At 47.1% G+C, this 15,201-nt stretch overlaps 1 protein-coding gene across 1 annotated transcript in view; it reads right to left on the bottom strand.

The window, feature by feature from the left end:
- Positions 1-15,201, bottom strand: part of LOC112241490 (Na(+)/H(+) exchange regulatory cofactor NHE-RF2-like) — a 39,624-nt gene that overhangs the window by 19,696 nt on the left and 4,727 nt on the right. Inside the window, exon 2 of the mRNA XM_042315331.1 lies at positions 13,958-14,263. Within this exon, the coding sequence (XP_042171265.1) occupies positions 13,958-14,263 (306 nt within the window). The remainder of the gene's footprint in view (positions 1-13,957; positions 14,264-15,201) is intronic.

Here is a 15,201-nt window from a genome sequence, read left to right as displayed (position 1 = left end):
TCTAAACCATACTGTCTCTGTAATGCCTCTAAACCATACTGTCTCTGTAATCCCTCTAAACCATACTGTCTCTGTAATCCCTCTAAACCATACTGTCTCTGTAATCCCTCTAACTAAACCATACTGTCTCTGTAACCCCTCTAACTAGGCCATACTGTCCCTGTAATCCCTCTAAACCATACTGTCTCTGTAAACCCTCTAACTAGGCCATACTGTCCCTGTAATCCCTCTAAACCATACTGTCTCTGTAACCCCTCTAATTAGGCCATACTGTCCCTGTAATCCCTCTAAACCATACTGTCTCTGTAATCCCTCTAAACCATACTGTCTCTGTAATCCCTCTAACTAGACCATACTGTCCCTGTAATCCCTCTAAACCATACTGTCTCTGTAATCCCTCTAACTAAACCATACTGTCTGTAATCCCTCTGACTAAACCATACTGTCTCTGTAATCCCTCTAAACCATACTGTCTCTGTAACCCTCTAACTAAACCATACTGTCTCTGTAATCCCTCTAAACCATACTGTCTCTGTAATCCCTCTAAAAACCATACTGTCTCTGTAATCCCTCTAACTAAACCATACTGTCCCTGTAATCCCTCTAAACCATACTGTCTCTGTAATCCCTCTAAACCATACTGTCTCTGTAATCCCTCTAAAAACCATACTGTCTCTGTAATCCCTCTAAACCATACTGTCTCTGTAATCCCTCTAAACCATACTGTCTCTGTAAACCCTCTAATAAACCAAACCATACTGTCCCTGTAATCCCTCTAAACCATACTGTCTCTGTAATCCCTCTAACTAAACCATACTGTCTCTGTAATCCCTCTAAACCATACTGTCTCTGTAATCCCTCTAAACCATACTGTCTCTGTAATCCCTCTAAACCATACTGTCTCTGTAATCCCTCTAAACCATACTGTCCCTGTAATCCCTCTAACTAAACCATACTGTCTCTATAATCCCTCTAAACCATACTGTCTCTGTAATCCCTCTAAACCATACTGTCCCTGTAATCCCTCTAAACCATACTGTCCCTGTAATCCCTCTAAACCATACTGTCTCTGTAATCCCTCTAACTAAAACAACTTCCTACGGGTTTCAATCAGAGGCACATAGCACTTGAAATGTAAAAGTACTTTCTGATTGCTTCTACACCTGCATTGCTTGCTGTTTGGGGTTTTAGGCTGGGTTTCTGTACAGCACTTTGAGATATCAGTTGATGTACGAAGGGCTATATATATAAATACATTTTATTTTATTTTATTTGATTGAGCTGAAATCTGCAGCGTTTATCGTGAATAGGATCTCATTAACGGTACTTCAATGCACTCGTGGCCAACATGCTGTATTCGGGAAGTATTCATACCCCTTGACGTTTTAAAACCTTTTGTTACGTTACAGCCTCATTCTAAAATCCCCCTCATCAACCTACACACTCCATTATGACAAAGCACAAACAGGTTCTTATACATTTTAGCAAATGTATTTTAAAAAAAAAATGGAAATATCACATTTACATAAGTATTCAGACCCTTTACTCAGTACTTTGTTGAAGCACCTTTGGCAGCGATTACAGCCTTGAGTCTTCTTGGGTTTGAGACTACAAGCTTGGCACACCTGTATTTGGGGGGTTTCTCCCATTCTTCTCTGCAGATCCTCTCAAGCTCTGTCAGGTTGGATGGGCAGTGTCGCTGCACAGCTATTTTCAGGTCTCTCCAGAGATTTTAGATCGGGTTCAAGTCCGGGCTCTGGCTGGGCCACTCAAGGACATTCAGAGACTTATCCCGAAGCCACTCCTGCGTTGTCTTGGCTGTGTGCTTAGGGTCGTTGTCCTGTTGGAAGGTGAACCTTTGCCCCAGTCTGAGGTCCTGAGCGCTCTTGAGCAGGTTTTCATCAAGGATCTCTCTGTACTTTGCTATGTTCATCTTTCCCTCAATCCTGACTAGTCTCCCAGTCCCTGCCGCTGAAAAACATCCCCACAGCATGATGCTGCCACCACCATGCTTCACCGTAGGGATGGTGCCCGGTTTTCCCAAGACGGGATGCTTGGCATTCAGGCCAATGAGTTCAAGCTTGGTTTCATCAGACCAGAGAATATTGTTTCTCGTGGTCTGAGAGTCCTTTAGGTGCCTTTTGGCAAACTCCAAGCGGGCTGTCATGTGCCTTTTTACTGAGGAGTGGCTTTCGTCTGGCCACTCTTCCATAAAGGCCTGTTTGGTGGAGTGGTGCAGAGATGGTTGTCTTTCTGGAAAGTTCTCCCATCGCCACAGAGGACCTCTGGAGCTCTGTCAATTTCGAGTGTCATAGCAAAGGGTCTGAATACTTATGCAAATAAGGTATTTCTGTTTTCGCTTTGTCATTATCGGGTATTGCGTGTAGATAGATTTTTTATTTATTTATTTGATTTATTTCACCTTGATGAGTTAAAACATGAATTTAATCCGTTTTAGAATAAGGCTGTAACGTAACAAACACCTTGAAAAACTACATTCTTAAAAAAAAAAACCTTTCAGAATGCACTGTAGATGTGAACTAGGCCACAGACAGGGGAACGTGGACATAGCAACACTGTGTGTGTCTGTGCTCCCCGTCTGTAAAACAACGCCCCTCCTCCTGCTTCATTTCATTTCAGAGTGTATTGTAGAAGCTGCAGTACAGCATGTATGTCATCTGATAGGGCTGCATCAGTTCCCCAGCAGTGACACAACACCCTTCACACCTCCACAGGTAGGCCTACAGGGGGAAGAACATGCAAACAGCAGACAAAAGGGGAGAGGATGTTGGGTCACCCACCACAGCTTGAATACCTGTAGAATGTTGGGCCACCCACCACAGTTTGAATACCTGTAGAATGTTGGTCCACCCACCACAGTTTGAATACCTGTAGAATGTTGGGCCACCCACCACAGTTTGAATACCTGTAGAATGTTGGGCCACCCACCACAGTTTGAATACCTGTAGAATGTTGGGCCACCCACCACAGTTTGAATACCTGTAGAATGTTGGGCCACCCACCACAGTTTGAATACCTGTAGAATGTTGGGCCACCCACCACAGTTTGAATACCTGTAGAATGTTGGGCCACCCACCACCATATTCCCTATTTAGTGCAATACTTTTGACCAGGGTCCATAGGTTAAAAGTTGTGCACTATATAAGGATTAGTGATGTGTAGTTCGTGAACGATTCCTTCTTTTTGAATGCCTCTTTATACTGACTCGAGAGTGATGATTCGTTTTTCTGAGTGACTTGTTCATTTTAGTCTGTGGTTTGACCTGCTTGTGCTGGCTGCAGTGAATCCTACAGATGGATTAAAAGCTAGTTATGCTTGATCTGGGAGCTCTGACTGGAGGGTGTGACGCAATTGTGGAGCCTCCAAAGGCCAAATTGAGCTCCATCCCACATGATGTTGTAACAATGTGGAGGGCTCCATATAGCTCTGCATTGACATGATTGGTTGAAGGTAGGTCGGGGTGGGAGCTCCTGTATAAACGCAAACTCACTTCCTTGACAACTTCTTTCACAACAGCTCTGCTCAACAGCTCAAGAAGTATGAGTTCGCTGACTTTTGCAGAGGCTGTATCACCGTAAGTGCTGCTCGGCCAATGCAGATACTGGCCATGCAGCGGCTCTAACACAAGCTCCTTTGGCTCAGTGGCTGGACTTTATATCTCAGTGCTCCAGAGACGTGCTCCGACCACCTGTCTGTCATATACGCGCAGGAAAGTAGACCATGAGATGCAACCTACATATTTAGAACTGATAAGGTGCAAGAATTAAAGCAATTAATTATTGAATGTTTTGATGGACACCGTTTTGTAGAACCAAAACATACACAGCCTCTGCTCAAGAACTAATCTTTCTGGGGAATCTGCAGTTCGCGAACGACTTTACCACCTTGCCTGGCAACCCAGACTACTTGCTCCGGAACAAACGCTACGCCACGCCCACTGACGTTACTTCTCCGCAATGAGAAAGTTTGTAGCGAAAGACAGAGCAGCGGAAGAGTCGTCAGGCTGCTAATAACCCGGCCGGCAGTCAAGCAATGCATTCCGCCAAGAGTCGTTCACAATCTAGTCCGGTTTCAAATGTATCAATAAATAATCTTATTTGTATGCCTAGGAATCAACAAATGAACATTGTTTAAAGCACAAGTTTACAAACCTCAGCCACAAATGACAGCTCCAATAAGCCCCCTATGGGGAACTAGAAGATTGTAGAATCATGACTCTTTCGAGTTTTCTATTCCCCGGTAACGGGGCCTGCGGACTCTGAACATTACTGCCTCAAATGAACGAAATATTCGTTTTTAAAAATAAAAAAACAGTAGTTAGTAAAAAGAGCCAAACTTCCCATCACTATAACAGGGATCTTTTGTTTTGGGGATTTGGGGTCCTAAAGGACAAGGGTTTGGACCGGAGCCTGAACCAGATCATCAAAGGAACTACAACAAAGCACTGAGGTTCTAAAGGACATTATGACACCTGAGATCTTTGGAGAAAAAAAACCCTGTATCCTTTCAAATATCTCTGTACATGGACACCAAACCAGTTTTAAATGTAGCAGATTGTGATTGGGTTATATTGTTACCTTGGGAACAGAGAGGCGTGCAATAAACAGGGAGACACAAAGGTATTGAGAGTATTTTTTGCTGACATGTCAAAAAGGGTTGGTGAGTGATGGGTGATGTAAGAACAGGTACCAAGGACAGACTGTGTATCTGACCTGCTCTAGTCCATGGACAGACTGTGTATCTGACCTGCTCTGGTCCATGGACAGACTGTGTGTATCTGACCTGCTCTAGTCCATGGACAGACTGTGTATCTGACCTGCTCTAGTCCATGGACAGACTGTGTGTATCTGACCTGCTTTAGTCCATGGACAGACTGTGTGTATCTGACCTGCTCTGGTCCATGGACAGATTGTGTGTATCTGACCTGCTTTAGTCCATGGACAGACTGTGTGTATCTGACCTGCTCTAGTCCATGGACAGACTGTGTGTATCTGACCTGCTCTGGTTCATGGACAGACTGTGTGTATCTGACCTGCTCTGGTCCATGGACAGACTGTGTGTATCTGACCTGCTCTGGTCCATGGACAGACTGTGTGTATCTGACCTGCTCTGGTCCATGGACAGACTGTGTGTATCTGACCTGCTCTGGTCCATGGACAGACTGTGTATCTGACCTGCTCTGGTCCATGGACAGACTGTGTATCTGACCTGCTCTGGTCCATGGACAGACTGTGTATCTGACCTGCTCTGGCCCATGGACAGACTGTGTGTATCTGACCTGCTCTAGTCCATGGACAGATTGTGTGTATCTGACCTGCTCTAGTCCACGAACAGATTGTGTGTATCTGACCTGCTTTAGTCCATGGACAGACTGTGTGTATCTGACCTGCTCTAGTCCATGGACAGACTGTGTGTATCTGATCTGCTCTGGTCCATGGACAGACTGTGTGTATCTGACCTGCTCTAGTCCATGGACAGACTGTGTATCTGACCTGCTCTAGTCCATGGACAGACTGTGTGTATCTGACCTGCTCTGGTCCATGGACAGACTGTGTGTATCTGACCTGCTCTAGTCCATGGACAGACTGTGTGTATCTGACCTGCTCTAGTCCATGGACAGACTGTGTATCTGACCTGCTCTAGTCCATGGACAGACTGTGTGTATCTGACCTGCTCTAGTCCATGGACAGACTGTGTATCTGACCTGCTCTGGTCCATGGACAGACTGTGTATCTGACCTGCTCTGGTCCATGGACAGACTGTGTATCTGACCTGCTCTGGTCCATGGACAGACTGTGTATCTGACCTGCTCTAGTCCATGGACAGACTGTGTATCTGACCTGCTCTGGTCCATGGACAGACTGTGTGTATCTGACCTGCTCTAGTCCATGGACAGACTGTGTGTATCTGACCTGCTCTGGTCCATGGACAGACTGTGTGCATCTGACCTGCTCTGGTCCATGGACAGACTGTGTATCTGACCTGCTCTGGTCCATGGACAGACTGTGTATCTGACCTGCTCTGGTCCATGGACAGACTGTGTGTATCTGACCTGCTCTGGTCCATGGACAGACTGTGTGTATCTGACCTGCTCTGGTCCATGGACAGACTGTGTATCTGACCTGCTCTGGTCCATGGACAGACTGTGTATCTGACCTGCTCTGGTCCATGGACAGACTGTGTGTATCTGACCTGCTCTGGTCCATGGACAGACTGTGTATCTGACCTGCTCTGGTCCATGGACAGACTGTGTGTATCTGACCTGCTCTGGTCCATGGACAGACTGTGTGTATCTGACCTGCTCTGGTCCATGGACAGACTGTGTATCTGACCTGCTCTGGTCCATGGACAGACTGTGTGTATCTGACCTGCTCTAGTCCATGGACAGATTGTGTGTATCTGACCTGCTCTAGTCCATGAACAGATTGTGTGTATCTGACCTGCTTTAGTCCATGGACAGACTGTGTGTATCTGACCTGCTCTAGTCCATGGACAGACTGTGTGTATCTGACCTGCTCTGGTTCATGGACAGACTGTGTGTATCTGACCTGCTCTAGTCCATGGACAGACTGTGTATCTGACCTGCTCTAGTCCATGGACAGACTGTGTGTATCTGACCTGCTCTGGTCCATGGACAGACTGTGTGTATCTGACCTGCTCTAGTCCATGGACAGACTGTGTGTATCTGACCTGCTCTAGTCCATGGACAGACTGTGTATCTGACCTGCTCTAGTCCATGGACAGACTGTGTGTATCTGACCTGCTCTGGTCCATGGACAGACTGTGTATCTGACCTGCTCTGGTCCATGGACAGACTGTGTATCTGACCTGCTCTGGTCCATGGACAGACTGTGTATCTGACCTGCTCTGGTCCATGGACAGACTGTGTATCTGACCTGCTCTGGTCCATGGACAGACTGTGTATCTGACCTGCTCTGGTCCATGGACAGACTGTGTGTATCTGACCTGCTCTGGTCCATGGACAGACTGTGTGTATCTGACCTGCTCTGGTCCATGGACAGACTGTGTGCATCTGACCTGCTCTGGTCCATGGACAGACTGTGTATCTGACCTGCTCTGGTCCATGGACAGACTGTGTATCTGACCTGCTCTGGTCCATGGACAGACTGTGTGTATCTGACCTGCTCTGGTCCATGGACAGACTGTGTCTATCTGACCTGCTCTGGTCCATGGACAGACTGTGTATCTGACCTGCTCTGGTCCATGGACAGACTGTGTATCTGACCTGCTCTGGTCCATGGACAGACTGTGTGTATCTGACCTGCTCTGGTCCATGGACAGACTGTGTATCTGACCTGCTCTGGTCCATGGACAGACTGTGTGTATCTGACCTGCTCTGGTCCATGGACAGACTGTGTCTATCTGACCTGCTCTGGTCCATGGACAGACTGTGTATCTGACCTGCTCTGGTCCATGGACAGACTGTGTATCTGACCTGCTCTGGTCCATGGACAGACTGTGTGTATCTGACCTGCTCTGGTCCATGGACAGACTGTGTATCTGACCTGCTCTGGTCCATGGACAGACTGTGTATCTGACCTGCTCTGGTCCATGGACAGAATGTGTATATCTGACCTGCTCTGGTCCATGGACAGACTGTGTATCTGACCTGCTCTGGTCCATGCCTGACGGCTGATCTAATTCCCTCTAACTCTGATCTCTCCTCAACAACACAGGTGTGTTTGAACGCAGAGTGGGAGGTAGAATAAGATAGAGAGAGCGTGTGTCTCTCTCTCTCTCTGTGTGTGTGTGTGTGTGTGTGTGTGTGTGTGTGTGTGTGTGTGTGTGTGTGTGTGTTGTGTGTGTGTGTGTGTGTGTGTGTGTGTGTGTGTGTGTGTGTGTGTGTGCATGTGTGTGTGTGTGGTTGCAAATTAAAACCATCTTACCAACACAGATGACAGCTATATGCCGGAAGCTCGATTAATCACAAACGATATATCATTGCTCTTACTCTCTCTCTCTCTCACCTCGCTGCTCGTTCATTCACTAGCAGAAATAGCCGGTTGTCTAATTGAAGCACTGGTTAGTACAATGGACAGGATTTAAACAGATTCCAATTCAGGCACTGGTCACAGTATGTAGGATTTAAACCAATCACAGCCCACCAGGTGCCTGTCTGATCCTGATTATCTGACAGGTAAAACAACACTGTCCTCTTCTCTCCTTTTCTCTCCTCTCCTCTCCTCTCCTCTCCTCTCCTCTCCTCTCCTCTCCTCTCCTCTCCTCCTCCTCTCCTCTCCTCCTCTCCTCTCCTCTCCTCTCCTCTCCCTCTCCTCTCCTCTCCTCTCCTCTCCTCCTCCTCTCCTCTCCTCTCCTCTCCTCTCCTCTCCTCTCATGTCTGTCTGTCTGTCTGTCTATATTTATCTCAACTGGGTCAGACCAGTTTACCATCTGTTTCTCCAGACCAATTCACTCTCCTCCTCTCAGAGTACACAGTGAATTCCCATATTCATCAAGTGTCTCAAAGTAGGAGTGCTGATCTAAGATCAGTTTCACCTTGTTTTTTTGTTTTCTTTTTACCCATTTTTCTCCCCAATTGGTAGTTACAGTCTTGTCCCATCGCTGCAACTCCCCTACGGACTCGGGAGAGGCGAAGGTCAAGAGCCATGCGTCCTCCGAAACACGACCCTGCAAAGCCGCACTGCTTCTTGACACACTGCTTGTTTTACCCGGAAGCCAGCCGCACAGCTGGTGACCTAAGTCAGCTTGCAGGCACCCTGCCCACCACAAGGAGTTGCTAGACTGCGATGGGACAAGGAAATCCCGGCCGGCCAAACCCTCCCCTAACCCGGACGACACTGGGCCAAACCCTCCCCTAACCCGGACGACACTGGGCCAAACCCTCCCCTAACCCGGACGACACCGGGCCAATTGTGCGCCGCCTCAAGGGTCTCCCGGTCACGGCCGGGTGTGACACAGCCTGGGATTGAACCCGGGGCTGTAGTGATGCCTAAAAACCCGCTGCGCCACTCGGGAGGTACATTTCACATTTTAGATTATAATGAATAAGACTACATGGACAGGTGGGGACCTGATCTAGGATCAGTTTAGCCTTTTAGATTATAATGAATAAGACAACATGGACTTGATCAGCACTCCACCTCCTACACACTTTGTGGATAAAGACCCTGCAATTCAAGTTAGGAGCTGAACAGCTGAACTGAAAAGGAAGGGTTAACTATTGTAACCCTGGTATAATAAATACACTTCCGGCGCCGACAGAGATGGCCGCCTTGCTTCGCGTTCCTAGGAAACTATGCAGTTTTTTGTTTTTTTAGGTGTTATTTCTTACATTAGTACTCCAGGTCATCTTAGGTTTCATTACATACAGTCGAGAAGAACTACTGAACATAAGATCAGCGTCAACTCACCATCAGTACGACCAAGAATATGATTTTCACGAAGCGGATCCTGTGTTCTGCCTTTCAACCAGGACAACGGAATGGATCCCAGCCGGCGACCCCAAAAAACGACTCCGTAAAAGAGGGAAACGAGGCGGTCTTCTGGTCAGACTCCGGAGACGGGCACATCGTGCACCACTCCCTAGCATTCTTCTCGCCAATGTCCAGTCTCTTGACAACAAGGTTGATGAAATCCGAGCAAGGGTAGCATTCCAGAGGGACATCAGAGACTGTAACGTTCTTTGCTTCACGGAAACATGGCTCACTGGAGAGACGCTATCGGAGGCGGTGCAGCCAGCGGGTTTCTCCACGCATCGCGGCGACAGAAACAAACATCTTTCTGGTAAGAAGAGGGGCGGGGGCGTATGCCTTATGGCTAACGAGACGTGGTGTGATCACAGAAATATACAGGAAGTCAAATCCTTCTGTTCACCTGATTTAGAATTCCTCACAATCAAAAGTCGACCGCATTATCTACAAGGAGAATTCTCTTTGATTATAATCACAGCCGTATATATTCCCCCCCAAGCAGACACATCGATGGCTCTGGACGAACTTTATTTGACTCTTTGCAAACTGGAATCTATACATCCTGAGGCTGCATTCATTGTAGCTGGGGATTTTAACAAGGCTAATCTGAAAACAAGACTCCCTAAATTGTATCAGCATATCGATTGCGCAACTAGGGCTGAAAAAACCTTGGATCATTGTTACTCTAACTTCCGCGACGCATATAAGGCCCTGCCCCGCCCTCCTTTCGGAAAAGCTGACCACGACTCCATTTTGCTGATCCCTGCCTACAGACAGAAACTAAAACAAGAAGCTCCCATGCTGAGGTCTGTCCAACGCTGGTCTGACCAATCTGATTCCACACTCCAAGACTGCTTCCATCACGTGGACTGGGATATGTTTCGTATTGCGTCAGATAACAACATTGACGAATACGCTGATTCGGTGTGCGAGTTCATTAGAACGTGCGTTGAAGATGTCGTTCCCATAGCAACGATTAAAACATTCCCTAACCAGAAACCGTGGATTGATGGCAGCATTCGCATGAAACTGAAAGCGGGAACCACTGCTTTTAATCAGGGCAAGGTGACTGGTAACATGACCAAATACAAACAGTGCAGCTATTCCCTCCGCAAGGCTATCAAACAAGCTAAGCGTCAGTATAGAGACAAAGTAGAATCTCAATTCAACGGCTCAGACGCAAGAGGTATGTGGCAGGGTCTACAGTCAATCACGGACTACGAGAAGATAACCAGCCCAGTCACGGACCAGGATGTCTTGCTCCCAGGCAGACTAAATAACTTTTTTGCCCGCTTTGAGGACAATACAGTGCCGCTGACACGGCCTGCAACGAAAACATGCGGACTCTCCTTCACTGCAGCCGAGGTGAGTAAAACATTTAAACGTGTTAACCATCGCAAGGCTGCAGGCCCAGATGGCATCCCCAGCCGCGCCCTCAGAGCATGCGCAGACCAGCTGGCCGGTGTGTTCACGGACATATTCAATCAATCCCTATACCAGTCTGCTGTTCCCACATGCTTCAAGAGGGCCACCATTGTTCCTGTTCCCAAGAAAGCTAAGGTAACTGAGCTAAACGACTACCGCCCCGTAGCACTCACTTCCGTCATCATGAAGTGCTTTGAAAGACTAGTCAAGGACCATATCACCTCCACCCTACCTGACACCCTAGACCCACTCCAATTTCCACAGACGATGCAATCTCAACCACACTGCACACTGCCCTAACCCATCTGGACAAGAGGAATACCTATGTGAGAATGCTGTTCATCGACTACAGCTCGGCATTCAACACCATAGTACCCTCCAAGCTCGTCATCAAGCTTGAGACCCTGGGTCTCGACCCCGCCCTGTGCAACTGGGTACTGGACTTCCTGACGGGCCGCACCCAGGTGGTGAGGGTAGGCAACGACATCTCCACCCCGCTGATCCTCAACACTGGGGCCCCACAAGGGTGCGTTCTGAGCCCTCTCCTGTACTCCCTGTTCACCCACGACTGCGTGGCCACGCACGCCTCCAACTCAATCATCAAGTTTGCGGACGACACAACAGTGGTAGGCTTGATTACCAACAACGACGAGACGGCCTACAGGGAGGAGGTGAGGGCCCTCGGAGTGTGGTGTCAGGAAAATAACCTCACACTCAACGTCAACAAAACTAAGGAGATGATTGTGGACTTCAGGAAACAGCAGAGGGAACACCCCCCTATCCACATTGATGGAACAGTAGTGGAGAGGGTAGTAAGTTTTAAGTTCCACGGCATACACATCACAGACAAACTGAATTGGTCCACTCACACAGACAGCATCGTGAAGAAGGCGCAGCAGCGCCTCTTCAACCTCAGGAGGCTGAAGAAATTCGGCTTGTCACCAAAAGCACTCACAAACTTCTACAGATGCACAATCGAGAGCATCCTGGCGGGCTGTATCACCGCCTGGTACGGCAACTGCTCTGCCCTCAACCGTAATGCTCTCCAGAGGGTAGTGAGGTCTGCACAACGCATCACCAGGGGCAAACTACCTGCCCTCCAGGACACCTACACCACCCGATGTTACAGGAAGGCCATAAAGATCATCAAGGACAACAACCACCCGAGCCACTGCCTGTTCACCCCGCTATCATCCAGAAGGCGAGGTCAGTACAGGTGCATCAAAGCTGGGACCGAGAGACTGAAAAACAGCTTCTATATCAAGGCCATCAGACTGTTAAACAGCCACCACTAACATTGAGTGGCTGCTGCCAACACACTGACTCAACTCCAGCCACTTTAATAATGGGAATTGATGGGAAATTATGTAAAATATATCACTAGCCACTTTAAACAATGCTACCTAATATAATGTTTACATACCCTACATCATTCATCTCATATGTATACGTATATACTGTACTCTATATCATCGACTGCATCCTTATGTAATACATGTATCACTAGCCACTTTAACTATGCCACTTTGTTTACATACTCATCTCATGTATATACTGTACTCGATACCATCTACTGTATCTTGCCTAAGCTGCTCTGTACCATCACTCATTCATATATCTTTATGTACATATTCTTTATCCCCTTACACTGTGTATAAGACAGTAGTTTTTTTTGTGGAATTGTTAGTTAGATTACTTGTTGGATTATTACTGCATTGTCGGAACTAGAAGCACAAGCATTTCGCTACACTCGCATTAACATCTGCTAACCATGTGTATGTGACAAATAACATTTGATTTGATTTGATTTGATTTAATAGTGAGGCAATTTAAACAAAAAAAAACGTTTAGCAAACAATCTTATCCAAAGTGATTCCCCACCCGTGGAAATCAAACCCACAGCCCTGGCGTTGCAAGCACCAACTGAGCCACACAGGACCTGTAGTGGACACTCTTGCAGCCAGTCCCAAATTGTTCCCTATCCCTTCACCTTGGCCCTAACCCCTCGATGTTAGTGTGCCTAAAGGGTTTAGTAGGTTCAGCTTCCACCTTACAGATCTGAAAACATTGAAGGGTTTGGGCCAAGCAGAGGGAGGTAACGACCTGGGACTGGGTTCACTAGGTATTAAATAAGGGTTAGGGCCAAGCGGAGGTAACGACCTGGGACTGGGTTCACTAGATATTAAATAAGGGTTTGGGCCAAGTGGAGGGAGGTAACGACCTGGGACTGGGTTCAATAGATATTAAATAAGGGTTAGGGCCAAGCGGAGGGAGGTAACGACCTGGGATTGGGTTCACTAGGTATTAAATAAGGGTTAGGGCCAAGCGGAGGGAGGTAACGACCTGGGACTGGGTTCAATAGATATTAAATAAGGGTTAGGGCCAAGCGGAGGGAGGTAACGACCTGGGACTGGGTTCACTAGGTATTAAATAAGGGTTAGGGCCAAGCGGAGGGAGGTAACGAACTGGGACTGGGTTCACTAGGTATTAAATAAGGGTTAGGGCCAAGCGGAGGGAGGTAACGACCTGGGACTGGGTTCACTAGATATTAAATAAGGGTTTGGGCCAAGTGGAGGGAGGTAACGACCTGGGACTGGGTTCAATAGATATTAAATAAGGGTTAGGGCCAAGCGGAGGGAGGTAACGACCTGGGACTGGGTTCACTAGGTATTAAATAAGGGTTAGGGCCAAGCGGAGGGAGGTAACGACCTGGGACTGGGTTCACTAGGTATTAAATAAGGGTTAGGGCCAAGCGGAGGGAGGTAACGACCTGGGACTGGGTTCACTAGGTATTAAATAAGGGTTAGGGCCAAGCGGAGGGAGGTAACAACCTGGGACTGGGTTCACTAGGTATTAAATAAGGGTTAGGGCCAAGGGGAGGGAGGTAACGACCTGGGACTGGGTTCACTAGGTATTAAATAAGGGTTAGGGCCAAGCGGAGGGAGGTAACGACCTGGGACTGCCTAGCAGCGCTAGGTTAAATACAACTGTTTTTGTGCTTAGAGAGTGACCAAGTATCCCCACTGAATAGATACCATCTACCCTACCACATCACCTACCCTTTTCTTGGTGCCAATCATCAGGCTTGACGTCGGCGATCGTGTATCCGTCCTTCTGGGTGAGGCGGAGGTGTGTTTGAGTGCTTTAGTGAGGATGTGTATGGGTGAGGGTGAGAGGACTTCCCCCTGGGCTACAGGGGAGGCTGAGGGGGAGGTGAAGTGGGAGGGCCGGGGAGAGAGATTGCCCATCTCAACGGCGAGGTCCTCTGTGCAGGCCAGCCCGTGACTACGCAGGTAATCATCTGTCTCTTTGTCGATGACCAGCAACCTGGTGCGATGCTCCACTGCTCTGATACGATACACTACCTAGGGGGAAGAGGGCGATAGAGACAGCAACACAATTAGACCCAACCAAATCATGAGAAAACAGAAAGATAATTACTTGACATATTGGAAAGAATTAACAAAAAAAACAGAGCAAACTAGAATGCTATTTGGCCCTAAACAGAGAGTACACAGTGGCAGAATACCTGACCACCGTGACTGACCCAAACTTAAGCTGCACTTCCTAACCTCCTGCCCAATGTATGACCATATTAGAGATACATATTTCCCTCAGATTACACAGATCCAAAAAGAATAAAAAAATAAAAAAACAGATTCTGATAAACTCTCATATCTACTGGGTGAAATTCCACAGTGTGCCATCACAGCAGCAAGATTTGTGACCTGTGAAGAATAAACACCATTGTAAATACAACCTATATTTATGCTTATTTATTTTCCCTTTTGTACTTTAACCATTTGTACATCATTACAACACTGTATATATATATATATAATAAGACATTTGTAATGTCTTTATTCTTTTGGAACTTCTGTGAGTGTAATGTTTATTGTTCATTTTTATTGTTTATTTCACTTTTGTATATTATCTATTTTACTTGCTTTGGCAACGTTAACACGTTTCCCATGACAATAAAGCCCCTTGAATTGAATTGAATTGAATTGAATTGAGAGAGAGGAGGGGAGAGGGGGAGGAGGGGAGAGAGGAGAGATATAGGGAGAAAAAGAGAGAGGGGAGTAAATTATTAACTGCTATCACATTTTTGTTGGTCCGTTCATAGTCATGTCAATAAAGCACAAATTGTGAGATGAAAAACTATGGAGAGGAAAGAAGAAGAGAGAGATGAAAAAGAGGATGAGAGAAGATATTTTAGATGAGGTGAGGAATAATGACAGAGCCAACAGAGGGATGGTGGCAGAGGACAAGGAAGACAAGAGAGAGAGAGAGAGACAGAGAG

The sequence above is a fragment of the Oncorhynchus tshawytscha genome, unplaced genomic scaffold (assembly GCF_018296145.1).
Source record: "Oncorhynchus tshawytscha isolate Ot180627B unplaced genomic scaffold, Otsh_v2.0 Un_contig_4173_pilon_pilon, whole genome shotgun sequence".
In the NCBI taxonomy this organism is placed as follows: domain Eukaryota; kingdom Metazoa; phylum Chordata; class Actinopteri; order Salmoniformes; family Salmonidae; genus Oncorhynchus; species Oncorhynchus tshawytscha.
Note: the sequence above shows the minus strand (reverse complement) of the source record. Positions and strands in the feature narration are given on the sequence as shown.